A 27,102-nucleotide genomic window follows, 5' to 3' on the forward strand; every position below is an offset into this window, starting at 1 on the left:
ACCAAAAAGCATGTAACTGGGACAGGTTTAAATTTTGTTGCCTAGCAACAGTTGCTATAGATTGTTGGACCAATTTTCAAGAAGATTGTAGGCTGCAACACATGTGCACACTCCCTGAGTATACTAATCACAAGGAATTACTAAGGGTGCTATAGTGCAAGGCAAAGATATCTGCAGTATAACATATATTATGTGCTAATACAACATTAATACTGCGTTCTGCATAAAAACTCCAATAGCAGCTTGTGGTATATTTTTGATATACTACAGCAAACTAGCCAATAGAATCAGCAATTACTTGTACATTTGATATACGCATCTGATTGGCTAATAGTGTTTCATTGTTTTACGAGTTATACATGTCCGACCTGCTACCATAGTAACCAATACCTGTTACTTAGCAATAACATCATTGCCTATCAACCATTGCTAGGCAAACTACCAATGTTAAAACGATTTTGACACCCTAGCAATTGTTGCTAAGCAACCATGTAACTAGGTAAGGTTTTAATTTTGCTGCCTAATAACAATTGTTATGGATTGTTGGAACAATTTTCAAGAAGATTGCAGGCTGCAACACATGTGCATACTCCTTAAACATGCTAATCACAAGGAATTACTTACCAGCACTAATAATGGTGTAAAAACGTTATAGAAATTGTTGTCAGGTGGTATTATACACAGATATCATGGTATTCAAAATATATACCAATAGATATACAAATTTAGAAAAGATGTTACAGTGTGAAGCAAAAACATATACATACATATAGAGCTTTGTATGATTATAGTAATGAGATAAGTCCAAATATAGGCAGGCAATGGTTTTATTAAAAGTTGCTCTCAATCCCAACTTATTAAATATAAGAAACTTTGAGGCTGCATGAGTTATAAAAATATTATGCATAAATTATTAAATCTTCAATTAGCACTGCAACATAGTGTTATAAATTTAAAAGATGAATTTGCACAAAATGATGTTGCTAAAACTATTATTTTACCCATCAGTATAATTGTGTAATGGGATAGTTCTTGGTTATAAATAAATCCATATTACATAGCAACTCCATAATATAATCCGTAGTTCAAAATTGTTACTCCGCAATATATCCTATCACTAATTCATTAGTTTTGATCAAATTCTGGTTGCAATGTTCCGGAATGTGCGTAACACAACATTCTTTATAGGCTTGGTGAACTTCAACTCTGAGCGGAAGGCTGTGCAACCCATCATTGATGGTATAGCCAACTTGCATTTTTGTAGTGTCTGCGGTAGAATTACCCCAGCAAAATCATCAAAAGTTGGTGAAGGTAGCAGTTTGCAAAACTGATTGCATTTGTGTTTCATAAAGAACATGGCCATTCCTTCAACTCCCATATCAGTACATCCATACTCTCCGTCAACATCTGATAATATAACAGGATCAGTAAGCCAGTATCCATCTGGTTTTTTCACTCCTTGAAGATCAGCCGCCATCATCTGTCCATCAGTGTGGTACCAACTCCAATGCATGAATGCTGGCAGGGACATCGCAAAATCCTGGGCTTCATCAGATATGTAGCCATAATTGTTGCACCATTTTTTGAAAGTTCCTTCGATGTAATCCTCAGCTACAACATACTCCCCTAGTGCCGGAGTTGTATTCTGATTTTTTTTCGTTACGACCCTCATCACATCTACCCGCGCAAATTTGATAGGGTACTTACACCCTGAGTAGGCATTAAACCCGTCAGCTAGTGTCTGTGCTTCTTGTTGTACCAACTCAGCTGTCTTCCAATCGCTAGCTTCCCAAGTGTACTCTTCCTTTAACTCCTTCACAACGCAGCGTTGGCCCCTCTTCACTATTGGGTTAGTCCAGGTGCCCAAGTATGCTCGGCGAAAACGGCCCTCAGCAAATGAGTTTTCCTCAAAAACTGCCTCTAAGTCGTTCATTTCGTTTCACTACGACCAGAGCAACAACGACTGGTCAGTAGGTTTGGGTCACAAAAACAGCCAGCTCATCAAAAATCGTTCTCTGAAATCAACGAAGGTATTCCCCTGTACCTTCTTATTAGTTAGGCACTGTACACGTGATCTAATGCTGTGAACATGGCCACTGTAGGCTCGACCGCTGAAGTGTACAATTTTGACTTCGCCACTACTTACCAGACGTTGGAGGCACTTCTTGATAGAGGGATACAGTACTACAGTGATAGACACGGCGATGTTGGCCCTAAATTCTTGACAGTGTTTAAACGCGGCAAGAAAATTCTAGAACAAGCACAGCCCCACGAAAAGTACCTGTCCAGCGTAGCGGAGGTCTTTGACTTTGTCTACCCCGATGGAGAACGTGTGAAGGGAAACGGCTTTCGCAGTTTGCTCTACGTATACCACAGTGCCCTGAGAAATCTCCTGTATGAAGCGAGACAGTGGGACAGGAGGCATGGAGGATGGTTTTTTGTGGCTACTGAATACCTGGATAACTTGCGAGCCAATGTGCGAGTATTGAATGGAGTAAAGCTGATGTTGGAGTATGCAGAAAAGTTAGCCAAAGAGCGGGTCAGTGAAGGGACAGTCTTCAGTGATGGTGAAATTGCCACGGTGTTGAAAAGGCTGGCAATATCTGATGATGTTGAACGGGACTGTTTCTATGGTCGTTGCCTAGGATTTCAGGTGAGGGTTGTGATGCTGATATGTGAATTGTAGTGTGATTTATGCCTACATGTATGTGCTTGATGTGTGCCACAAACTGAGAGAAGTCTGTGTAGTGGACTTTGAGCCATAATTTCCTTTCAAGTGTGTCCAAAGAAGTGGTGATGCACATAATCTGAGCTTGCAGGGTTTGTTGCAACATGTGCCAGTGCTCGAAATAACGTTCGACAACTGTACACTATCCAGACAATACACGGAATGTCTGGATAAGTTCCTATTTATCCAGACAAGTTGTCCAGACACAAGAGAGCCAGTGTGGATACTGCTAGCAATGGTTGCAGAACTGTGTAGTAGAAAAAGGAAACGGTGGTGAAGTTGATGTCTGAAATGATAAAAGTCTTCAGAAGATACGATGATTACGATTTGAACTCAGGTTTAAAACAGTATCTGGCGATCCGGAGCACGTGACCATGCAAAAAATGTGAAGTTTGTTGTAAGTTTAATGATAAGCTCTGCTCAATGCGACACTATAGGCCGGCCTTTAGTGAAGGCACGACCAATATATTCGCGCTTTGATCATCAAGAATCACACAGCAACCGATATGCACAAGCGAGCAATGGCATTGGAGGCCAAGGAGGCAGCCAGTAACTTGATGGAATATGCACCAGTTGTAAGGGTAATAGCTCAAGCCAACCTTAGCGAGGCTGCCAGGTTGAAAATTAAAAGAAAAATGGATATTGCTTAAACAATCGCTAAAGAAAATCTCCACTATTAATGATGGGAGTTATTTGTGAGTTTGAATTAGCTATGACTGTTTATGACCATATCACTTACAGTAACTATCAGTGTAATAATATATTCAGTAATTGTATTGTGATAATTATTATTTGTAAGATACAAATTGTCCAGATTAAACTTTCCCTTTCAAATACTTTCAGATGTGATCTCAGACGTAATTTTTAAAATTTTCCTGAAGGGCGGGGGAAGGGGCCATGCCCCCAGACCCTCCTAGAATTAGCATGCTTTGCATGTTGAAGTACATTTTGGATGTGACTGGACAACTACAATTAATGACAGGTCATTAGTGACTTTGTCCAGACATTTTGACAGCGGAATATTTTGACACTACATGTATTTTGAGCACTGATGTTCTCCGTACCCTGAGCTTTCATATGTGCTTCCTTACACTAACACGTGTGAAATATTTTATAGTAATTTAAAAAGTTCTCTGTACAGTTTTTCATCATGGTGTGACACAAGTTCACACAATCACTGAAATGCATGTTGTTTTTTTAGTTATTTCTTTTCCTGAATACCTTACTAGTAATTGGTTACAGTAATCTAGTGTACAGTGAGTAATGCAGTATATAGGTATTGTGTGTCTCATATGCTGTAGTTATTGTCTATTTCCCATTGTTGGAGTTTAAAAGGTTATGACTTGATTAAATGATTTTATTGTTTACATACAATAAATAATACAAATATTTACACACAGTTCCATGTTCCTTCTAGTACACCTCATCATACCTGAGGCCAGTACTACAGGCACTAGCAGTAGGGATGGCATCTTATGATAGTTGGTATGAGCTACCCCCCAAGACTGGAGTGATATTGAAGATGGTGTCCAGTGCCCTTAATGGTACTGACTATTTGATGTTCCCTAACAGGAGGGGGATGAAGTTTGCTGATCTTACACAGGACTGTGATGTGCAGTTCACCAAGGCATTCTGGTCCATCAACGAGCATCATACAATAAGAGTAACAAAATTGTGTAGTGTGTGTGTTTAGTAATGGCTGCAGTTTAAAAAAATTGTATGACATTTATTGAGGTGGCATTTCTTATTGTGGAGTCTGGTAATTTAGTTATGTAATTTTTTCTGAGTACTATATTATTTTTCTTAACACACACACACACACACACACACACACACACACACACACACACACACACACACACACACACACACACACACACACACACACACACACACACACACACACACACACACACACACACACACACACACACACACACACACACACACTGTTAGACATAAATAACACATAGGTTTTCATGCATTACTTCTATATACCTAAAATCCCAGACACCATAGCATAATAAGGTAATATGTCAACTCAGTAAAAGAGTCTCAAGACTATCCCAAGTGCTGTATTTTTCATGCAGCATAAATGTACTTCAAGTACTTTCAATCGTCTTTCTAGAGTGTTTATCTTGAGCACATAACCACTTCAGTTTTCGGTTCAACTTTATCCCTGGCTTTAGCTGGGCAAAAACGTATCTTTCCAGAGTGCTTAGTGATTAAGCTGTGACCTTAGACTAAATCACGTGATGATGTTATTATCACGGTGCCAATGTTCTTGCAAATTAAATGTTAGTGAATGATCCCAAACACTAAAATGAATTCCTCGCTATAAAAACCTGCTATACTGTATCCTAAAATACAGTGAAATAATTGCAATTCATAGTTAAAAAAACCAACAAATGCTTCTAAACAAGAAATTTTACTTGCGTTGCTGTAGTCTACCTGGTAATGGGAATCTGGTATAAATTGAGCAACTGTCCATGTCTCACATAACTAGTAAGGTCCTTTGGGTGTACCTGATTCATGCTGCAGCACAACATGTCATGGTAACCAATCATGGTTTGGTACTAAGAGTTAGTAGAAAGGAAAAATGGAAGGGACCTTTTAGGGGGAGGGAGGGATTTTTTTCCTGCACTGCACACAAACCAGTGATACTGCTGCTCCTCAACTGCCACTCCTATCCTGCTAGTACACTGTACATATGACTGCTAGTACATATGATCTAGAATAGTCTCTGGCTACTACATATGTCACCAGCTGTTGGTTGTTTACAGAACTTGTACCTTATAATGAATGCCACTATGTATGCATAGTGATCATGTTAACTGTATTGTGTAGTGGTTTACTCAACCTGTGTCCCATAGACAAGTGGGTTAACAACTTAACAATGTTTAACCTTCAGCAGTTGTGTTATGCAGTCATGTACAATAGTTACTAGTGTGGTACCACATGTTGTTATTGGCATGTCATTTTTATTTCAGAGTCTTGTCAATATAGTTTCACCAGCAACAGCAATAAGGGATGAAATAGTGATACCAGCTGATGATATTAATGTTGAAGCTCCTACACATTGTTCATCGACCTTCACATTGAAGCCTCCCTCTAGTGGCCATCATGGAGTACACTCTATACACTGTCTGTACCTCTCCCACACCGCGAGAATAGGCCATAAAGTTAGTGAGGTGATTATATTGTAGACACACGCACATGTGTGTTTGTGTGTGTGAGGCAGCTCAGCCAAGTGGTAAGGGTGTGTAGCTGATAAACAAAGTTCTATGCTCGGTGATGCCCTGTAGCCACTGTTGTATTTTAAGCAAGAAATTTTACTTACATTGCTCTACCTGGTTGTATTAATGGGAATGTGGAATAAATTGAGCAACTACTGTCCATGCCTCACATAAATAGTAAAAAGGTCCCTCCTTTCCCAGAAGTGTACACACCTTCACCAGCTGTAATAGTCCTATTCCTCCCTTTTGAGGATTTGTCTGCAGTGACTCTTTACACTGAGGTGGCCTAATGTTTTACTAGATAGGCGTGACTTTTTCTGCGGCTTTGCTTGTGTGTAATAGACATGCTGTACATTTGTATACTAGTCACTATTAATATAGTCATGTGATACCATGTAGCCATGATATGTGCATAATAAGAAAGAAATGGATTATTTACCTGCACAGATATTAGCACCTATCACATGTATAATATACACAAGTTTGTACTGTATGCTTATGTATATGTGTGTTTATGTTGTGATGTAATGAAGTGTATACAGAATTTATTCTTACCATGCAATGTATCCGTGTTGTGTTCATTCATCAGTTATTTATGTACAGAAACATGTGTCAAAGAAGTTGATCAAACCAGCTGCTAGAGGGCTGTTGATCCACCTACATGGAGGTGGATTTGTAGCACAGTCATCATTGTCTCACGAGGTACGTTGTGTGTACAGTGCTGTAGAGGAATATTGATTATCTAAGTTGTAGTATATTGTGAGCTAACAATTACTGAAAACATTTTCCTTATTGTAGTTCTATCTCCGTTCCTGGGCAAGAGATTTGGATATTCCAATCCTTTCAATTGATTATTCTCTGGCTCCTGAAGCACCCTTCCCTCGAGGTATAGATGACTGTGTTTTCGCCTACACTTGGGCACTACATCACTTTGAGCAACTTGGTACAACTGGGGAACGTATTGTGGTCACTGGAGACTCTGCTGGTGGAAACATGCTCCTCACGATGACACTGAAACTAATGGAGTTAGGTATTCGACTACCTGACCTGCTTGTACCCATCTATCCTACCACATTGGTAAAGACTGAAATCTCTCCGTCAAGATTACTAAGTGTGATGGACCCTGTACTGCCCATTGGAGTGTTGATCAGTTGTCTAAATGCTTACACTGACAATGTCCCGAGCAAGAAAGATTTTGAAAAGAGGAAAACTGTTAGGAATGACATAAAGCTTGCTAGGGGTAAAGTGCCATTCAGTGAGTATACCAAGAGGAGACATACCATATCAGGTGGTAGTGGCCGACCAAAGTTCCACAGTGACTTTGATCCATCTTTGAGCCCACCATCTACTACAGATACTTCTGCTGGTGCCAGCAATGTTACCAGTGGTATTACTAGTAGTGGAGAACATCATTGCGACAAGGTTGAGGGATTGATTTCACAGGTGAGATGACTATATTAATGTCCTGTCTATAGTATGTTCACGTTGAGCTGAATCCTTAAAAACATTTAATAACTCATGGATGCAAGTACACACGATCTTGAAATTTGGCTCATTTATAGTACTGCTTGACCCACTAAAAATATTTCAAATCCTTTTTGTTCACATGTTTGACATAATATTTACAGCCAATCAAAATTTTCACAATACATTTCCTTTGGGGAAGCCATATAAATATAGTATGCATTACAGTCCTTTCCCAAACTTGTAATGGAGCCAAACCGTACATGTCTGTTGTTGATACCTCTGCTGTTACCAATAATCATCTGGTTGGCTGAAATGTTAACTCTGTTGAGAAAAAATCCATTTTTTAATTTTTTGCTGTTTTTCAGGATTCAACTCAACGTGAACATATTATACTAGTGAATTTAAAAATTGTTAATTTAGAAATGGAAGTAGGGATCAAGCGATAAAAACTAGTGAAACAAGTGATTTGAATGATGGCAACTATTACAACATAGCTTTGTGGGGAAATCCTTACATTGGCATCTCACCACGTCACCATATATGTTCAATGCCAAAGTAGGGATTTCCCCACAAAGCTATGTTGTAATAGTTGCCATCATTCAAATCACTTGTTTCAGTAGTTTTTATCGCTTGATCCCTACTTCCATTTCTAAATTAACAATTTTTAAATTCACTAGTTTGTTTACTTTTTTTGGTATAGGTATATAGCTATTATTGATCTTTGGCACTGACTGCTCTATTAGAGTATCTCGATCTTGCTGCTTGCTTTATGCAAGCTGCTCAATTACTAAATTGAAAGGCATGCAGGGTTTCTATCTGCTGTTTTCTACAATTAGTTACAGCTGGACCATTAATAATGGGCATGGTCCACTGATTGTTAAGTACGAGCGTGCGCTCTGATTGATAAGGGCGTGGCAGTGTGTTCTTACTTCACTAGGCTGTTAAATCGCTTTGCAAGTGTTGCTATACAGGCATCTACTTGTCCTTACAGTACGGAATCCGTTATTAGTTTTGTGGCGTCCGAATACGGCTGCTCTAAGGAAAGTGTCGATACGAATTATTAACGCCTCTGTGACTGGAAAAGAAGAAGACGATCCGTAATTGAAGATAAAAGGAAAGGCAAAGCGCAGAAGGCAGACACTCGTCGGAACCCGAAAAGGCACATCCCAGCAGCGAGTTAAATATTGTGGCAAAGAATGGTGATCCTTCGCTGCTTCGTTTGGCCTGTAGCCTTGCGAATGTGGTCGGGCAGGCAGGCAGGCTGGCAGGCAGACGAAAATTTCTGTTTTAGCGATTTTTTAGAAATAAAATTCCAGCACTTTTCTAGTTGTTTCCTGATATATAACGCTAGAAATAAAGTTAGAAACTTGAAGACTCTTTAGTAAAAGGTTTATTTGCTGTGTGAGATATTTCTAGGATAATTTTTGAGGGATCGAAATTTGAGAGGCGCGCCAAATCCACCCGGATCCCTACTTAAACAGTACTATCGTACTGTTTGATAGTACTATCATCATAACAGCATTTCCCATCATTGTTTTACATGCAGTAATGCTATTGATTTAGTACCTGTTTATACGGTACTGCTCAAATGCTACGTCGTCTTGCAAGGGTGCAAATGATTACAGAACTTGCTAAGTAAAGGGCGTGGTACCCATTTTGCTTGCAAGTATTCATCCCGTTTCATTTGGGATGGATGCTCACAAGTGAAATGGGTGCCATGCCCTTTCATTGGCAAGTTTTTTAATCATTCGCACTCTTGTGAGACGACATTGCATTTGAGCAGTACCATATATAGCTACCAATGACCATACAGTAGCATTGACATTTTGTAGTAGACTTGTTATATCAGTCACTTCAAAGTCACCTGAGTTAGCTGGTCACCTCAGCATAACAGCCATGCTAAGACAGTCAACTGATCCCAATCAGTTTGTAAAGTTATAGTTTGCATTAAGTGGTCACCTCAATAACATGTATAACATAGTTTGCATTAAGTGGTACATGTATAACATCCAGCTTTTGCAGTCCCAATGAAAACTTTGCTATACAAAAGGCCACTCACAAAGCAGCCATAGAAAGCCATGATGGTGAGTAAACTAGCTGTACTAGTTCATGCTTCTTTATCACACGACAAAATGGTTTATCACTCATAGTTGTTTTCTATTACAGCTACTTCATGGCTTTTCACCATGCAATTAAAGTTCCCTATTCGATTCAGTCACCACGTGATCTGCAGCCTAATGATTGTGCAGTTAATGTAAGTCACTGATTATCGATCACCTAAGCTTTAACGTGCCATAACTTGGGCATCACAGAGCAGCAAAATTTTTGATGGGGCTGTATCTATTATCTCCCAACACACACTACAAAAATCTTCCCCATAATCAAAAGTATACGAGAATAGTGGTGATTATAGCAAACAGCATGCGTCTATCAATTATTGACCATCTCTGCCTATTATTGACTTGCCTGTAAATTTCAATTACCAATTATCGACCAATTCCAAGAAATGGACCATAATTTGCTATGATTTTGCACAAGTAATACAACTATGCTAACAACTTAACCACTAACATGACAAGGGTCTACACCTAAAGAAATGGATCAAATTGAACATTCTGTTCCAGAGATATACACACATTTAGTTAGATAATTTTTACGTAAGTTCACATAATACTTCATACGTGTACATGTAGGCCATAATCAGCTTGTAAACACTAGCTAGTTGTCCACACTAATTCTCATTAGTGCATGCAGACCACACATTCTCTAATCAACTTTCCAGTGTGATAGACGAGACACCTTATTAGTTACAGTCTGGATCATGTCATCACTGGATATCTGCCTGCTTAGCAAATATAATCACTATCAACAACTTCATCTTCACCATTTCTGAATCAAATATGGCTCAGGCCCCACTGTCTTTAGCTTATTCCCTTTCTTTTCTCTTTACTTCTCTCCCTTTTACTTTGCCTTCTTTCTCTCATCACCTCTCCTTCTTTCCCTTTGCTTAGTGGTACTCTTCTGTTCTTTTTCATCTTCTAAAATTACCTCTAAAACATATAAAATATTTATGATGTATGACAGCAACACAAGTAGATAACATTATTTGGACCTTGTACAGAAATTTAGCCGATAGCTAGCTAGCTAGACATTCAGACAAAATGCGCTCATCAACTTCTCACAAGATCATTATCCCTTTTTTGATTTTTCTTAATTGTCGTAGATTGTTATACTTCTCTAAACTACTTGTTTTCTCAGTCCCAATCTTGCCAATTTTATTCCATGTCGAGATTTATATCCAGGCTAGTTTTATCGTGAATGAGGGCCATACTATTTTTGTCCGTGTTTCAGCCATCCAGAATTATGTATCTAGTACTGTAGATGGAACACCATGTAGTCCTTCTGCTTCATTCACCCCGTCTCTTTCAACAAAACCATGTATGATTACGAAGCTCATCACCTTTCAGTATTACCAGGCAATTCATCAGCTTGTTGTGCCAGTTCAACGCCACTATGTTTTGTGCCTTTCCATGTTTGATTTCTTGTCTTTATGACATCATAAGAGTGCTGGATAGTCCGAAGGGAGGTTCAACAGTCTTTTAACTTGTGTTCGTAAAATAATGTAATTATTTGGATATTACTGGTCAATAATATATTGGTGTAGTCTACTGGTCAATAATAGGTGATGGTTGATAATAGATGAGTTATGCTACTAGCTCACTGCTATTATGGTCCAAAGGTTAAAGGGCAAGTTTACTGCTTTTGCTTCACTGACTTTGTAGCAAATCAGCCTAGTCAGCTCTATCTGGCTTTTGTTGGTCATCCTTCCTGCTTTGTTCATGTGTGTTGTGTAAGTGGTGTACTGCTAATTGCATGCATGTGTAACTACACTTTGGTATATAAGTTCCTGGAACCTTTGTATTATGGAGGATGTTGAGTTAGGCAGCCACCTCTCTGTACAGGCCTATTATTCCTGGCCCAAACGTGACCTCTTTACTAGTCTTTTGCTGTGGGCTTTTATCTGGTTGTTTTGTAGTTATATTAGTACCATGTATGGTCAACATATTTAGTAAACAATGTATGTTCACCTAGCAACCAACCAACAGTATGTAAACCACAAACCAAACATGTCCACATTGGGTCCATTCTGTTATATCTAATTGAATGTATTAATGGCATGCTAATTGTCTGGTTACCAGCCTTTGATCCATGCTTAACACTTGAAGCATATACTGTGTACATTGATTGTGGTCCATGTTGGTAGGTAATGAACACTTTTGATGATCACCCAACCTCTTGTGACATGTTGGTGTCTCCATTGTTAGCACCTGATGATATCCTACGTGAACTACCTCCAGTCAGTGTTGTGGTAAGTAACATACTTGTCTAGTACACCTTCAAAGATACAATATACTGTACATATATTATGTGTAATAGTAAGGATGTACTGTGTACGTGTGTATGGTCAGTGTTATGACTACATTTTTGTACACGTTGTGGCTTATGTATGCACCAAATAATCTTGATTGGGGGGTTCACATCCAGACCATAAGTAATAGTTGTATCATGTACCTGAGTGATTTGCCTGATATGTACACCCAAGCTCGAGGGCCGTTAGGCCCGAGAGCGTGGGTGCAACGGCCCTCGAGCTTGGGTGTACATATCAGGCAAATCACGAGGGCACGTGATACAACTGATATGTACCATGTAGGCTAATAGCCTACTGTGGTGGGCGACTAATCACCCAAGCCAATACGAGGCAACCCGCTGGATTTATTATATAGAGAGTCTTGTAAAATTCGATTATAGTCAGCAGCAAGTAACGTTGCAGTTACGTTTGTTAACATAAACGGGAAAATCCTATGAATATCACGGAAATACTCAATTTTGCGATTTAACAAGTGTTTCAAAGCTGCTACATCGTTTAACCACTGTTTACGATGTTTTCTAAACATCCAGAGGGGTAAGCTTCGCTGTAGAGTGGTTACCTCGTGATATACGAAAAGTGGGCGTGGTACGTAATCAAACACGCGGACACGCGATTGTAAATTAACCATGACACTAGTTCTCACCTTAAACTTCTGTCTGTCAACTCATAGAGTGGTAAGGGTGTCGAATCGCCTTCTTATGAGTGCTGTAGAATGCAAAATCGGGTTCATGGTTTTCATCACGTGAGTAATAATAAACTCCCACAATCGAATACTGCCAGGATTCTTATAAAAACAAACAACGTTACCTCATCAGATATATCAAGGCCATGGTACATTTAAATGTATCATGGCCAGCCATGGTTTATTTTAAATGTACCATAGCCAGCCATGGTTTAACTTAAATGTACCATGGCCAGCCAGGGTTTATAAGATATGTACCCTGGAATTTGGCTTTGAAGTTAGGTGGTTTCATGGTACATGGAAAATAAATACCTGGTCTCTCTTATTGGTGTCTTAGTCTTCCTTGCTGTTGCTCTTTCTTCAAACTTAGCAGCATTAAATAAAAGTGATACAAGTAATTACCTGAGTAGTCCACACAAGTCTGTATAGATACATGTGTATCATCTGTGGACCATGTTGTAAACTGTAGGTCTTCACAACTAATTTTCATAATAACGCAGTTCTCCATTACATTTATTACTCGTTTTTAATTTCATTAAACTCCGGGTGTTACTCTGATCTACAATATCTGTAAACGCCTTACTTATTTAAAAGTCAGCCTGAAATGCTAAAATATAAACTTTTATCCATAAAACCTTACAAATTACTCTAATAGAACACACAGTTGATACCTGTCAGATATGTACATTTCTGTTTAATAATCTTCCCTTCACAGGTTGCTGGACTTGATCCTCTGATGGACGATGGTATTGAATTTGCCAAGCGACTGATTAAACTGGGTAAACCGGTTACACTGGATGTAGTACCACACCTACCCCATGGCTTTCTGTGTTTGGTCAGACACCCTGACACAAAGGATACTATTCACACAGTATTGTCAAGAATTAAACATGGACTAGAAATACCATCATCTTGTAATGGTACCAGTGAACATGCTGATGACTCTACCAACGAACCTACTGATGTCTCTACCAACAAATCTGCTGATGTCTCTACCAACGAACCTACTGATGTCTCTACCAACAAATCTGCTGATGTCTCTACCAACGAACCTACTGATGTCTCTACCAACAAATCTGCTGATGTCTCTACCAAAGCTACTAATGATCCTAATACTAAATCTGCTACCGTTAAAACATTCAAATCAACTGTAATATAAAGATGCAAGGCATATTTTCTGTGCTAGTATGAGTTAAAGATTACTCAGAAGTTAAAATATTTTTAGATTGTGTGTGATATTTTCCAAACTGTTGTGGTTACATGTTTTCATACGTAATGGATGTCAGTTCTCTTTTTAATTTGAATGGTTGTTTTAAATGAACGATGGAGCATTTTAACAATCCTTGTAATGATTCTGTTCTAATAAAACGATTGTGCTATCAAGTATAGGCTGGTAAGAGCATAACCAATATTATGTTGTACAGTGAGTTTTGTTTTATAAACAAAGGCCAACTTTGCTAGGCAGTGTATTTATAATACAAAATGCTTGAGAACATTTTTTCTCTTTTTATGCTTAAGTCAGTAATATGCAGTGGGATCTAAAGGGAGGGAGCACACGACAGTGGTAAGGGTATGTATATGGAACGGGTTCTGCTGGGCACAAGTATTAGGCATTGTATGTATAATTTTTTGGTGATTTCCACAGCAATTAGTATATATCTACACAATAAAACTTCAATTTTCAGCACCATGCAGTGGAACCTGTTTATGCCATGGCCACGTCACCTTCTTGTCCTTAATATGCAGGTGGTTGCTTTATACAGTTGGGTTAGTGTGTAGAAATATCTCCAAGACAGGTTCCAATGTTTATCCATTATATGCAGTGACTGTCCTATTAGGGTATAGTACAGTATTGATGTTCAGTTGACGTATCTAACACTGAGAGGAAAGCATTTGTACATTTAGCCAACATATATCTAGATCCACTGCAGCAACAACTTTTTGAGAATGCCTTATTATTATTATTAAAGGAGGGATTTGGACCAACATAGAGGGTGAGACTTTGAAGGTTGCAGTCATGAAGTATGGCTGGAACCATGCAGTTGTCCAGAATTGCAGCACACAACTGTTTTGTGCTGTTTTGTGCTTTTGACAATGTCAAAACAGTAAAAAAATAGATGGTAGTATTAAAAGACTGAAAGGAGGAAGAGAAGTTGATGCCATGTATGTGCATGGTGTGCCATTGGGGAAGAACTCCAGCCCAGTGGTTAGAGCACTATGAATTTTTGCTAGATAAAGCACAGCAGAAGAATGGATACTTCATTTTAGAGAAATTGATGAAACCAAACCAGCCAGACCTTGTACCTGACCCCAATGATATGGGTGAGGATGAGAAGGAGATGCTACCTAACTACCTAGTTACTCCTCAAATCACTGCGAACTGCGACTGAAAACAGCAATTGATAGAAGAGGATCAAAAATAGATGGATATTGGCAGTACCAATTAAAAAAGTGAAATATGCAAACAACACCTGCTTATATGTACAAGGACATAATAGCATACAGATATACAGGATTTCAATCTTTATGGGGATATGTCCCTCTCAGGATCTGCCACTGTAATGCTTACCCGTGTTCAACAAATTTAAAGACCCTTAATTAAGATGCAGCACATTAATTTGTAATACAACAATGGCTGACAACATATTAACTTTCAGTAGTAGCTATAAAATTTTTAAAAAAATGGAAATGTTGGAGAATGTCAATACATAATGTTCTGCAAAATATTGACTTGAGTCCTGTAACAGAAACTTCTGTTTCATGTGCACTTCACAGAAATTTGGACCTTGAGTTACGTGATATGTACTGTTATTGCATGTATGAAGTGATGTGAACTAGATCATACACCACTGTTAATAGCTGCATAGCAAAACTCTGTGGAAAAGTTGATTCACTTCTGAGAGTCATGCATGTACATTATGGGAGTGTATTCCTTACACAAATTATGTGGTCTATAGCTATACCGGAAATTTTTCTAGGCATGTAAGTAAACCACTACTGGCTGACATGTATGTCTTGTGATGCTGCACCTGATTTTTTCCACTAGCTCACAGTTGTCTGAAGAATTCTTAACACAATCTACACACAATTTTTGTTCATCACTAATTAATTAAACAGCTTTGTTTATGATGTATCAGTATACCTAGCTAATTGTGGTGGTGATGTGATTCAAGTAGCTATACAGTACCACATTGTCTGGGTCAAAGTACTGGTGTGGGTCAAAAGTGCCACATAACACTATTGTTGCTGGAAGAATTTCTCCTCAAAGTACCATGCTGTAGCTACCATGCATGCAGCTTTTAGTTGTAAAATTTCCAATACATTTTATATTCATAGTTTCCCAAATGCCTTCTTGTCATCCAACATTTGATCATTTACTGTAATATATTGTAGAATGTCAACCTAAGCTATTGTGGAATCACCCTTCCATAAAACTTCATCTCATGATCTCATGATTATGACTGTGGGTTGTGTGTCCAATGAGATACATTGAATATTTATCAGATGAATGTAATTTATTTTAGCCACTTGGATGTTGTGAGGTTTCTTTACCACAATTCATAGCCAATAATAACTATAGATCTTCAAGGCACTTGTTCTTGACAGTGATCCATAGCTCTGAACTGCTTAACACAGTGTCACATAGCTGCGTCATGACAAACTCATTCTAGCTCTTGGCAGTGGGATTGTAAACATAATATAGTTACTACATACTAATATAGTACTTAGCTACAAACCACTCTGTATGTTGGCATTTGGAAAAAAAACATGCAATGTGTGTACTTTCAAAATACATGTGGTTGTAGCTTGAGTGAATGTGCGTGTTTTGAGGAATTATGAGCTTCAATAGCACCATAACTCTTTACAATGTATGCGTTGGCCCTATTAAATCAAATCCCAGAACAACTACGTAGCTATACACAACTGAAGATTGGGGATACACTACTGCCAGTACTCTAAGATTTGACCTTCTGTATCACAGCTGGTTTGCTTGCTTTTCTGTTCTGTTGTTGGTTAAGTATCAATCTTTGTGTGCCATAAATCACACCTACTCTGGATGATTGGATCCATCAATTTCTTTTGGGAAAAATCGTTGTTATAATACAAGGTTCTCTGAGAGATTTATTCCATCATTATAGTAGTGTATATTTAGCCTCCACTAAACTAATGGTTTTGCCAAAAACATATTTTACCTTTAGACTTAAGCTTCCAGCTACTGTCTATGATTTACGATCATATTTGCTGCTATATGTTAGCCCTCTGAGTTGTGTTGTGTGTCTTGTATGAATGTATGTTTAGTTATGTCCCTATGTTTAATGTATTGTAGTTGTATGACTGTTTCTATATTATACACTGAACAATCTCATAAGGAAGAAAGGTTGTGGTGATTACCATGAGGTTATCATTATTAGCTTGAACTTGATGGGTCATTCATGTGTACATGTGTGTTAGTGGATGCAATAAATCAACTACATGTGAATCCATATGCATCATGAAGAGTCAGTGTACAAAAGAAGAATGCAAAGTACAGGAAGAGGGTGCACATTAATGGTAACTATGGAATTCATTTGGGAAATGACTTTTTAGAAACTATCACATAATTATGCATTGACAGTTGATGTCACAATTAATGATGAGTTGAGTGCTATTTATAACTGACTTGTTGTGGTACACTCCAGTCAACCTGATACTCCTACCATCACTATGTGGGTCACATTAGTACTGCTCATGGGTGCAGCAAGAGGTTAGTCACTGTGTATATAGCTAATAGAAGATGTCTGACAGCTATGCAGCTAACTATGTGGTATGTCCTGTGTATAACTATAGCTATGTATAGCTACTAACTTAATAGCTAAAGTATTAAGAGTAGAGTGACTTAATTGTTCATAGCATGTGCTAATATTAATGTATATAGTCTGTAGCTAGTTAGCTATTGTGTATCAACACAACTTATTTCATCTTAATGATCTTATTCCCAAGTAATTTCCTGATGTACAAGCTGGCTGGTCTAGTTGAGCATCAATTATCCTTTCTCCACACAGTGAATGCTGTACAAGAATATTATTTCACTACAACTGATTGTGCTGCAACAGACTACATGACTTCCAGTGATGAATGGCTATCAAGTGATTACTGCGATGATGATGAGGATGGAATGTTTTGTAGTGATGGTGTTGTTAATTGTGTAACATACTCAGGTATAATTAAGTGCTTTTGTTTATCAATTCTGGTTTGTATCAAAAGATTGTTTGTTCCTTTGCACATTTAAACAGGGTGGCTTTCACGTAGCTACTTGGTGTAGGCCGGGCCTGCGTGTAGCTATAAATGAAGTTAGTGAGTTAATTAACATGGGCATGCATGAATAGCTAGTGACTACTGTATGATGAAAAGTGATGATCACCAGAAAATAAATATTAAAGACAGCCTTTTAATTTGGGGCAGAGTGTAACTACACATCTTCAAGCAATTATGTACACTCAACATACACTAATTAACATGTTTCGGTCAAGCTGATAATTGTATAAATGATATGAATTTCTATGTGTAGCATGTGTGTACTTTTAGAGGCAATGTGCTACACTGAATCTTGTCAATGTACTGGAGCTAATACCAGCACATCTCCCACTAACTTCACTCACTGCTGTCATGACCTTAATGGACTATCATATAGTGCAGCTGATGGAACTTGTTTGTCATGCCTTGGACGTATGTAAACCAATACCCATGCATACATTGATAGTACTACTCTTCTACTGCAGATTGCTACTCCACTATTGACTGTAGTGGATCGTCTACAAATACTGATCTGGTGAGTGAAAGAAAGTGTTGCTCTACCATGGGTGGATCATCATTTGGAGTCAATGGTCAATGCTTTGACTGTACAAGAGGTATGTGCATAACTAGTACCATTACAATAAAATGTATATTTGTGCATATGTGATGAGCTCTAAATGTGATATGCATAAAATGTATTTAGGTGGGGTATATGATGTGTAGGAGATGATAGGTTCACATTTGCTATTTATTGTGTGAACTATCATCTCCTACACATCACATACACCACAGGAATGCAAGTTATGTACAACACATTTAGAGCATATCACATATGCACAAATACACTTTTTATTGTAGTGCACATATTTGAGTAAACAACTATAGATAAAAATCTACTGTACATGATGAGACTATGCAGATTATCATGTTGTATATACACAGGAATATATTGTGGACAAGATCCTCATTTTGCTGTACCATTAGCTGATGGACAGTTATTGTGTTACAGTATGCAAGGATTAGCTGACTTTGTATTCAACCTTATCTCTGATCCTGCCATCAATATTAATGCCTATTTCATTGCCCCTGAGAATAGAGAGGACTTTAAGGAGTATGCAACCTTCTTGGGTGACATTGGCATTATGGTCCGAACAAATGACTGCAAGGAGGAGTGTCGACCTAAGGATATCACAAAGATTACCATCTCAGCCAGTGATAGAAGTATCTTTATTGATGGCAGTAGAACAGTACTCACTGATCGTCCTGTACATGTACTGGTGGATAACACTACTGCCAATATACAACTGGGAGAGAAACTGAAGAAGGGAGAACACCCTAATATGATCATATCAGTCAAAAGACCACAATTATCTTTTAAGATCAACTTTGTCAATGAACATCTCGACCTTGTTGTGATGGACAATAGTGGCATCAGTAACGATTGTCATGGAATAATGGGTAAGTTCCATACTCAACTCCATTCTGAAATTGAAATTATCTTGTTACAGGCCAGTTTCTCAGTAAAGAAGCACATAATGAGGGTGGTTGGTTGATGCTAAATGGAAGACATATGGAAATTGAAGAAAAGGCAGCCTGGGATTTCTTGCGTACTAACAAGATGTGTCTACATGCTAAACCATCTCATGGCTATCAAGCAGAAGGGATCATTGAGGGGCAGTATACTGATTACATTGTGGAGAGTATCTTCTCCCCACACTTCCAGTTTAGCAAATTTTAAACACCGATATTTTGGTGTGATTGTCCTCATAGTACTTCACTTCTGGGTTTCTTTCTCTGTATCTATACCCAGTACACACAGTATTATATTTTCATATGTATTAATTCTCACACATAATGTACACTGAAATAACTCACAGTTGTTAGATATATACAAATGTGTAATCATGGAAAAGTAATTTAAATAATTATGTATGCACATGTGTTGACATTAAAATGTGACTCACTGAGCAAAAACTTGACTAGTTATATATAGCCAGTTTACATTTTATTTGAACCGTTAATAACTCTTAGCCAGTTGTACAAACACTCAATAGTGCTATATGCCCTTTAAATTCCACAACTGTTATCAAAAAAAGTTTGATACAGGCAAGAAAAGTGAGTTATGAGTCTTCAAAAATATCCTATACATTTAGCACACTCAGGTAATCAAACATACAGTATTTGCAACATAAAAACATGCCTGTTCCAGTCCAAAACCATCATGAGTGAACATGTGTTTACCTTTTTGATACGTATCATTGTTTTGGTGGGGCTCAGGTGAACACAAACTGACTATACTTTGCATTTTTCTCCATTTTATGACTTCTTTGTTGTTTAGAGGGACACACTAATGAGCTGTTAAAGTTTCAGCCTTATCTGATGAATACTCTTGGAGTTATAGCAATAGACACAGGAAGAGCAAAGCAATTAATTTCTACAGTGGCTATGCATATACAGTAAATAAATCATATAGGCACTCATTTAACTGATTTTAAGTCATGAGTACAACAGGCTATGGAGATGGGGCTTTGTCTTATTGTGTACACTGCTATTTCTACACTTGAACAGCATTCTTGCTTGAAGCATGGATAGATATAAGTCAAAAGCTGTACTTTACTCAATTCTCCAGTTCACGGCAATAAAGTTACATTTTACTGCAACATAAGCAAACACACATAGCTCATGTTTGCTTCATGGCACAGAAAAACCAAACACAACCCTAAAGAAATGCTAAAATAAAAACTTTTATCCATAAAACCTTACAAATTACTCTAATAGAACACACAGTTGATACCTGTCAGATATGTACATTTCTGTTTAATATTCTTCCCTTCACAGGTTGCTGGACTTGATCCTCTGATGGACGATGGTTTTGAATTTGCCAAGCGACTGATTAAACTGGGTAAACTGGTTACACTGGATGTAGTACCACACCTACCCCATGGCTTTCTGTGTTTGGTCAGACACCCTGACACAAAGGATACCATTCACACAGTATTGTCAAGAATTAAACATGGACTAGAAATACCATCATCTTGTAAGGGTACCAGTGAACATGCTGATGTCTCTACCATCGATCCTACTGGTGTCTCTACCAACGAACCTATTGATGTCTCTACCAACAAACCTACTGATGTGTCTACCAACAAATCTGCTGATGTCTCTACCAAAACTACTAATGATCCTAATACTATATCTGCTACTGTTAAAACATTCAATTCAACTGTAGTATAAACATGCAAGGCATATGCTGTGCTAGTTTGAGATTACTCGGGTATTTTTAGATTGTGTGATATTTTTCAAACTGTTTTTTATTATTATTATTATTTATTACAGGTAATTTATAAGGCTAAACAGCCTGTTACACCTGATCAACAGGTAAAAAAAGTACAAGTAGACTAATTACATACATTTATACATAGTGTTAGATGAATATTGGTCAATCAATTTCTTAAAATCATCAACTGATGCTGCACATGCTACTTCTTGGGGTAAATTATTCCATGGTTCAACAACTCTTCTTGTAAAAAAATATTTCCTGGCATCTGTTCTTGAAAAATATTTAAATAGCTTAAATGTATGACCTCTGGTATGGGTAATGGGTGAAAAAGTAAAAAAATCAGAATGGTCTATATCATACTTATCATGTAGCATATTGTAGACAGCGATCATGTCACCTCTATAACGTCTATAATGTAATGATGGCAAGTTAAGTACTTTCAATCGTTCCTCGTAGTCGAGATTTCTTATAGATTTGATCATTCTAGTTGCTTTCCGTTGGATTTTTTCTAATTTTTTGATGTCTGTTTTATAGTGAGGTCCCCGAACCAAGTTACCATATTCTAAAATAGGACGTACTATTGATTTGTATAAACATGTAAATGAATCTACAGAAATATCCGAAAAGGTCTGTTTAATAAGGCCAAGAAGTCTATTAACCTTATTAACCACTGCCGAACACTGACTATGAAACTTGAGATTGCAATCAATCAACACCCCCAAATCCTTTTCCTCATTTACCTTAACAATATCCATCCCATCCATCTTATAACAATATCTTGGATTAAACTGACCTATATGTAGTATTTTACATTTAGAAATGTTGAAAGGCAACTGCCACATTACTGACCATTCAATGCAAGCATTAATATCATCTTGCAGGGAGGATATTGGGTTAGCACGACTAATGCTGGAATATATTTTTGTGTCATCTGCAAATAAAAGAACTTTATTCCTTAATAATGATGGCAGATCATTGATGAAAATTGCAAAGAAGAGAGGACCCAAGTTGTGGTTACATGTTTTCATACATAATGGATGCAGTTCTCTTTTTAATTTGAATGGTTGTTTTAAATGAACAATGGAGCATTTTAACAATCCTTGTAATCTAATAGACCGATCGCACTATCAAGTATAGGCTGGTAAGAGCATAACCAATATTATGTTGTACAGTGAGTTTTGTTTTGTAAGCAAAGGCCGATTTTTGCTAGGCAGTGTATTTATATTACAAAATGCTTGAGAACATTTTTTTGCTCAAGTCAGTAATATGCAAAGGAGGGAGCACACGACAGGGTATGTGTATGGAAAATATCTACACAATAAAATTTCAATTTTCAGCACCATGTAGTGGAACCTGTCTATGCCAGTCAACTTCTTGGCCTTAATATGTAGGTGGTTGCTTTATACAGATGGGTTAGTGTGTAGAAATGTCTCCAAGACAGGTTCCAATAATGTTTAGTAGAGCAGCATGGCCAGTAAATTGTGCGCTTTGTGCAGAAAGTATGAAACTTTGCACATATAGTACCTACTTACCATGAAGTGTATTTTTAGATGTGGAGCCATCACAGATTTGACTTTTGGTGTCCGCTACAGTCCATTTTAAGCTCAAATATAGGGATCTTTGTCTATATATCACCCATACAACACTCAATTTGTTCAAACTAGATGCCAAATTGAAGATCTTTATCCAAGAAACAAGTTGATACTTGTTGCAAGTTCATAGCATATTCCATTTCAAAGTTATGGTAATTTTTGCCAGCAGCAAATTCATATAAATTCAACCGCTCACACAATTACACTCTTTCATCTACAATCTTTGTTTGCTACTCAATTTATATATATATATATCTTAACTAACATGAGCACTGCAGGTTACATATACAACCAAAAGGTGGAGAGATATCCAGGGGTGGGGCATTGGGTATGTACCCTCCTCTCTTGTGGTAGTTAAACAAAAGCTCATAATTATACGTATATAATTGCTCTATCAACAGTTTTAACTACAATGGGGGGTTCTGTAATAGGTCATTTGAGGGGAAGGGGGGTGTTTTTTTACCCCTTTGACATACAAACTCCTTAAATTATAAATCAAAATCTTAGTGAATATGTCAACAACAACTGTAATATTGGATGAAATACATGACACGTGTATTTTGCCAGGTACAATAGCCCAGAACTGTACCTGAGAATAGCTACAAGCATGAGATTACTTCTTGTCATTCTCAGGTACTGTAGGTCATTCTCAGGTACCTGTGAATGCACCTGAGGGAGTCTAAAATATCCTGGGTCCCCCATGTGTGTAAACTAGCTATGAGCACAAGATCTTTATACCATCGTCTCCCCTTACTCTCATTGTGACTCACGACACCCCTTAAGTCATTTCCTGGATGAAGGTCTCACTGATAGTACTGTTTCTATAACCTGTATGCTAAATTTTTATTGCTGTAAAGCTTTAGAAATAAATTTTTTGAAGTTGTTAGCTTTTTAGCTATATTTGCAAACATGGAACACATTTTGCTATATATGAACCAAATAATTATTGTGAAACACAAATTATCTAGTTGGTTATGCCCTCAGACTCCCTCACATCTTGGGTGTGTGTCTCTCTAAAGGCAAATGTATATTAAGGGGATACAAAATGTCGGTAGTTCAGGACCATGATCTCCTTATAGTCACAGTCAGTTCACAAAAAATAGCTATCAGTACGGTATGTTAGTTATGTATAAGGCTTTAAGGCTTTTCTGCAAACGTGAATATAGTAGCATGTATAGCCTTAGAGTTTTATGCATCAAATTATATATACTGAAGCAAATTATAACCATAAACAACCACAAGTTTTTGAGTTTAATCTGACAACAAAACAACTTTGTTGATTTATCTCACAGGAGTATTGCACATAACCCCCATGCCCCACCTCTGGATATCTCTCCACTTTTTGGTTGCATACGTACGTATGTAAACTGTCATGCTCATGGTTAGCTAAAACTGAATGGCAAACAAAGAATGTAGATAAACTAAAGAGTGTAATTGTGCAGGCGGTTGAATTTATATGAATTCGCTGCTAGTAACAATTACCATAACTTTGAAATGGAATATGCTATGAACTTGCAACAAGTATCAACTTGTTTCTTGGATAAAGATTGTCAATTTGGCACCTAGTTTGAACAAACTGAGTGTTGTATGGGTGATATATAGGCAAAGGTCACTATTTTGAGCATAAAATGGACTGTGAGGACATATCTCAAAATACACTTCATGGTAGGTAGGTACTATGTGCAAAGTTTCATACTTTCTGCAGAAAGTGCACAACATTTCACTATGCCACTCTACTAGTTTATCCATTATATGCAGTGACCAGGGGTGGATCTAGGATTTCAGAAGGGGGTGCTAACATGGACATTTATTATGTAGCAAGATATATAGTTGATACAAGTAGTGTGAGAAGCACACTCAGCATGCAGAGCATGCTCTATCTAGGGGGGTCTGGGGGTATGCCCCCACAGGAAAATTTTGCAAATTTGGCCTACTGAGATTGAATTTGGTAGTAATTTTGAGAGAAAAATGATGTCACTTTGTTTATGTGATACCATTACTCCCCTACAGATTGTCAATATAACTAAAGGTGCAGCCATGTAGCTAAAATTCAATATTATCTTAAAGAACTAGTAGTGGAAACATAATGGGTATCGGCAGCTGCACATGATCAAATTTAGTGTTTTGAAGTATAGCATAATTTACAGTCTCATGGCTCAAACTACACTAGCTGTCCAAATAGTAGAGAGGGTAAGTGGAAGTGGAGAGGGCAAGTAGACTGACTCACCAATGTATGGAGTGCATGTGCACTAAGCTGTATATAATTTTCCAGCTAGAGGGGCTGTAGATCTGGTGGCATATATACTCCCAGACCCCCTGGAAATCTTTGGAAAATGGTTATCACAAGATTGAATCTAGAAGCTATTTTTAACCAAATGTGGGTACAAGATAAATGAGTTCAGGTGGAAGCAATTTTAATTTGAATGAGTTCAGTTGGAAGTAATTTTAGATAAAAACAGAACTATACACTGTTTCTTGTTATTGGATTTGAAAATGTATAATTGTGGCTTGTGCTGAAATGATTATTCGGTTATTTGACTATTCGGTCGGCATGACACTATTCAATTCATTAACACACTATTCGAATAATCGTTAGCACTTTGTACACTGTATTCAGATGGAAAAGCCAGCCTTGAAACTTAAGATTATGAATGAAGTGATGTATCTATGCTGTAAAATTCTATTTAGAAAAGATAGAAATAGCTCTTAGGCTTTACCTTGCTCTCTCACAAAAGGTTTCAGTATTTATTCAATAGAAGTATAAGCTTAAAGAATAATCGAATATTCGGTCATTTTGTTAACAACTATTCGAATAGTAAAAGTTGCTATTCGTTTCAGCACTAACAGTGGCTTGTCAAAGAGAATAAAGAGTGTATAGACATAGCTAATTGAATGTAAGGTCAAGAAGAATATTTAAACACAGGATTGGATCTACTTCATATGTATAGCCACTGTTCTGAAGTGCAGCTGCAGGTTGCTATTTCAATCTAACTTTTAAAATGATGGATTCATCCATCATTATAATTGTTTTACAACTATAGTCTACAAATACAACTAGTTTTTGGCCCCAACTAAGCCCTTTTTAGCACACAATGATCATGACAACATAAATGCTGCAGTATTATTTAAGCTTAAAGTTGAGCTTCAAGCGATTTGATAGTGCAAACTCCAAAGCTGCTAGATTTATACAAATGTAGCATGGGATTTGATCAAGCAAGGGAAACAAAACAAACAGTTCTCAGATGTTGCGGCCTTTTAGAACTTTATAAAAGCTAAGAAACTCACTATTATATAAGACTACTGTTTTACTTGCAAGAGAAGCATTTCAATCCAAGAATCAAGTTTGTAGCAGAGCCTAAAAAACTTAAACTATTTAACAGAAAAGGTTATTTTTAGAATAGATTTTCAATTAATGATGTTTATACAAGTTTAGTACAATAAAGGTATAAATCTTTTACCTGAAGTGATTGGTATATGGCAGGATGTTTGGTACAGTGGTGAGGGTAGCAGTGCACAGGTCTAGAAGAATAGGTTTAATTTCAGCTTACTACACTCTGGTAACTGCTTGAAAATTATAGTTTTAATGTTGGATGTTCTATTAGAGTAGTTGACTGTTCTATTAGAGTATTTCGGATTTAGCAACTTCTAAGGTAAGACTTACTCCAAAAGTATGATTTTGAACCCCTTTAGTAATCCTGGATAAGATTAGCTATCCCCCATGCTCTTTCTATCTTTTCATTGCCCATACATGTGTATAAAATGTAGCTGCACCTGTACTACAGCTTCTAAAAGCTTCCTAGCTTGTTCAATGTAAAATTTTGGAGGTGGGGTGCTTCAGCGCCCCAAGCACCCCCTCTAAATTCGCCCTTGGTGACTGCCCTATTAGGGTACAGTATTGATGTTCGGTTGATGTATCTGTAATTACCACTGAGAGGAAAGCATTTGTACATGTAGCTAGTATATATCCAGATCCGCTGCAACAACAACTTTTTAAGAATGCCTCATTATTATGATTAAAGGACCAACATAGAGGGTGAGATTTTGAAGGTTGCAGTCATGAAGTATGGCTTGAACCAGTTGTCCAGAATTGCGGCACAAGTCAGCAAAACAGTCAAAAATTAGATGGTAGTATTAAAAAGACTGAACAAAGCAGAGAGGAGGAAGAGAAGTTGATACCATGTATGTGGTGTGCCATTGGGGAAGAACTCCAGCCCAGTGGTTAGAGCACTATGAATTTTTGCTAGATAAAGCACAGCAGAAGAAAGGAGACTCTGACATTCCAAAGAAACTTTATTCTAGAGAAATTCATGAAACCAAACCAGCCAGATCTTGTACCTGACCCCAATGATATGGGTGAGGATGAGAAGGAGATGTTATATAACTGAGGCAGGGGTTTTTCTGGCCAACACTCAGG

The 27,102-nt window shown here is 37.6% G+C and overlaps 3 protein-coding genes and 1 pseudogene across 5 annotated transcripts; 3 read left to right on the forward strand and 1 right to left on the reverse strand.

Moving 5' to 3' along the window:
• Positions 1 to 1,010: 1,010 nt before the first annotated feature.
• On the reverse strand, positions 1,011 to 2,052 carry LOC136258445 (alpha-protein kinase vwkA-like). The gene has a single exon (XM_066051759.1). The coding sequence runs from the start codon at positions 1,931 to 1,933 to the stop codon at positions 1,136 to 1,138; it is 798 nt and encodes a 265-aa protein (XP_065907831.1). The 5' UTR covers positions 1,934 to 2,052; the 3' UTR covers positions 1,011 to 1,135.
• Positions 2,041 to 13,846, forward strand: LOC136258413 (hormone-sensitive lipase-like). Of its 3 annotated transcripts, none has more exons than XM_066051730.1 (7): positions 2,042 to 2,653; positions 4,146 to 4,391; positions 5,719 to 5,919; positions 6,568 to 6,666; positions 6,763 to 7,407; positions 11,696 to 11,800; positions 13,258 to 13,846. In XM_066051730.1, the coding sequence occupies exons 1-7, from the start codon at positions 2,090 to 2,092 to the stop codon at positions 13,699 to 13,701; spliced, it is 2,304 nt and encodes a 767-aa protein (XP_065907802.1). In that variant the 5' UTR covers positions 2,042 to 2,089; the 3' UTR covers positions 13,702 to 13,846. The 3 variants fall into 3 exon arrangements, with proteins under 3 accessions (XP_065907814.1, XP_065907802.1, XP_065907809.1); XM_066051737.1 differs by having other exon boundaries at positions 5,719 to 5,910; XM_066051742.1 differs by lacking the exon at positions 11,696 to 11,800 and having other exon boundaries at positions 2,041 to 2,653.
• Positions 13,818 to 27,073, forward strand: LOC136266045 (cell division cycle 5-related protein-like; annotated as a pseudogene).
• LOC136258433 (inter-alpha-trypsin inhibitor heavy chain H5-like) lies at positions 17,129 to 21,444 on the forward strand. Its single transcript, XM_066051751.1, has 6 exons — positions 17,129 to 17,286; positions 17,585 to 17,740; positions 18,108 to 18,248; positions 18,302 to 18,430; positions 18,759 to 19,274; positions 19,325 to 21,444. Exons 1-6 carry the CDS (start codon positions 17,247 to 17,249, stop codon positions 19,552 to 19,554), a joined length of 1,212 nt encoding a protein of 403 aa, XP_065907823.1. The 5' UTR covers positions 17,129 to 17,246; the 3' UTR covers positions 19,555 to 21,444.
• Positions 27,074 to 27,102: the final 29 nt, after the last annotated feature.

This window comes from Dysidea avara, chromosome 1 (assembly GCF_963678975.1).
Source record: "Dysidea avara chromosome 1, odDysAvar1.4, whole genome shotgun sequence".
In the NCBI taxonomy this organism is placed as follows: Eukaryota; Metazoa; Porifera; class Demospongiae; order Dictyoceratida; family Dysideidae; genus Dysidea; species Dysidea avara.

What these genes read in the sequence shown, in the direction of transcription:
- LOC136258413 (XM_066051730.1), top strand. Translation starts at nt 2,090, where the DNA reads ATGGCCACTGTAGGCTCGACCGCTGAAGTGTACAATTTTGACTTCGCC. An exon ending in TAGGCCATAAAGTTAGTGAG is followed by an intron (nt 5,920 to 6,567) that starts GTGATTATATTG and finishes ATTTATGTACAG; the next exon opens with AAACATGTGTCAAAGAAGTT. An exon ending in AGTCATCATTGTCTCACGAG is followed by an intron (nt 6,667 to 6,762) that starts GTACGTTGTGTG and finishes TCCTTATTGTAG; the next exon opens with TTCTATCTCCGTTCCTGGGC.
- LOC136258433 (XM_066051751.1), top strand. Translation starts at nt 17,247, where the DNA reads ATGTGGGTCACATTAGTACTGCTCATGGGTGCAGCAAGAG. An exon ending in ATGCTTTGACTGTACAAGAG is followed by an intron (nt 18,431 to 18,758) that starts GTATGTGCATAA and finishes GTATATACACAG; the next exon opens with GAATATATTGTGGACAAGAT. An exon ending in CGATTGTCATGGAATAATGG is followed by an intron (nt 19,275 to 19,324) that starts GTAAGTTCCATA and finishes ATCTTGTTACAG; the next exon opens with GCCAGTTTCTCAGTAAAGAA.
- LOC136258445 (XM_066051759.1), bottom strand. Translation starts at nt 1,933, where the DNA reads ATGAACGACTTAGAGGCAGTTTTTGAGGAAAACTCATTTGCTGAGGGC.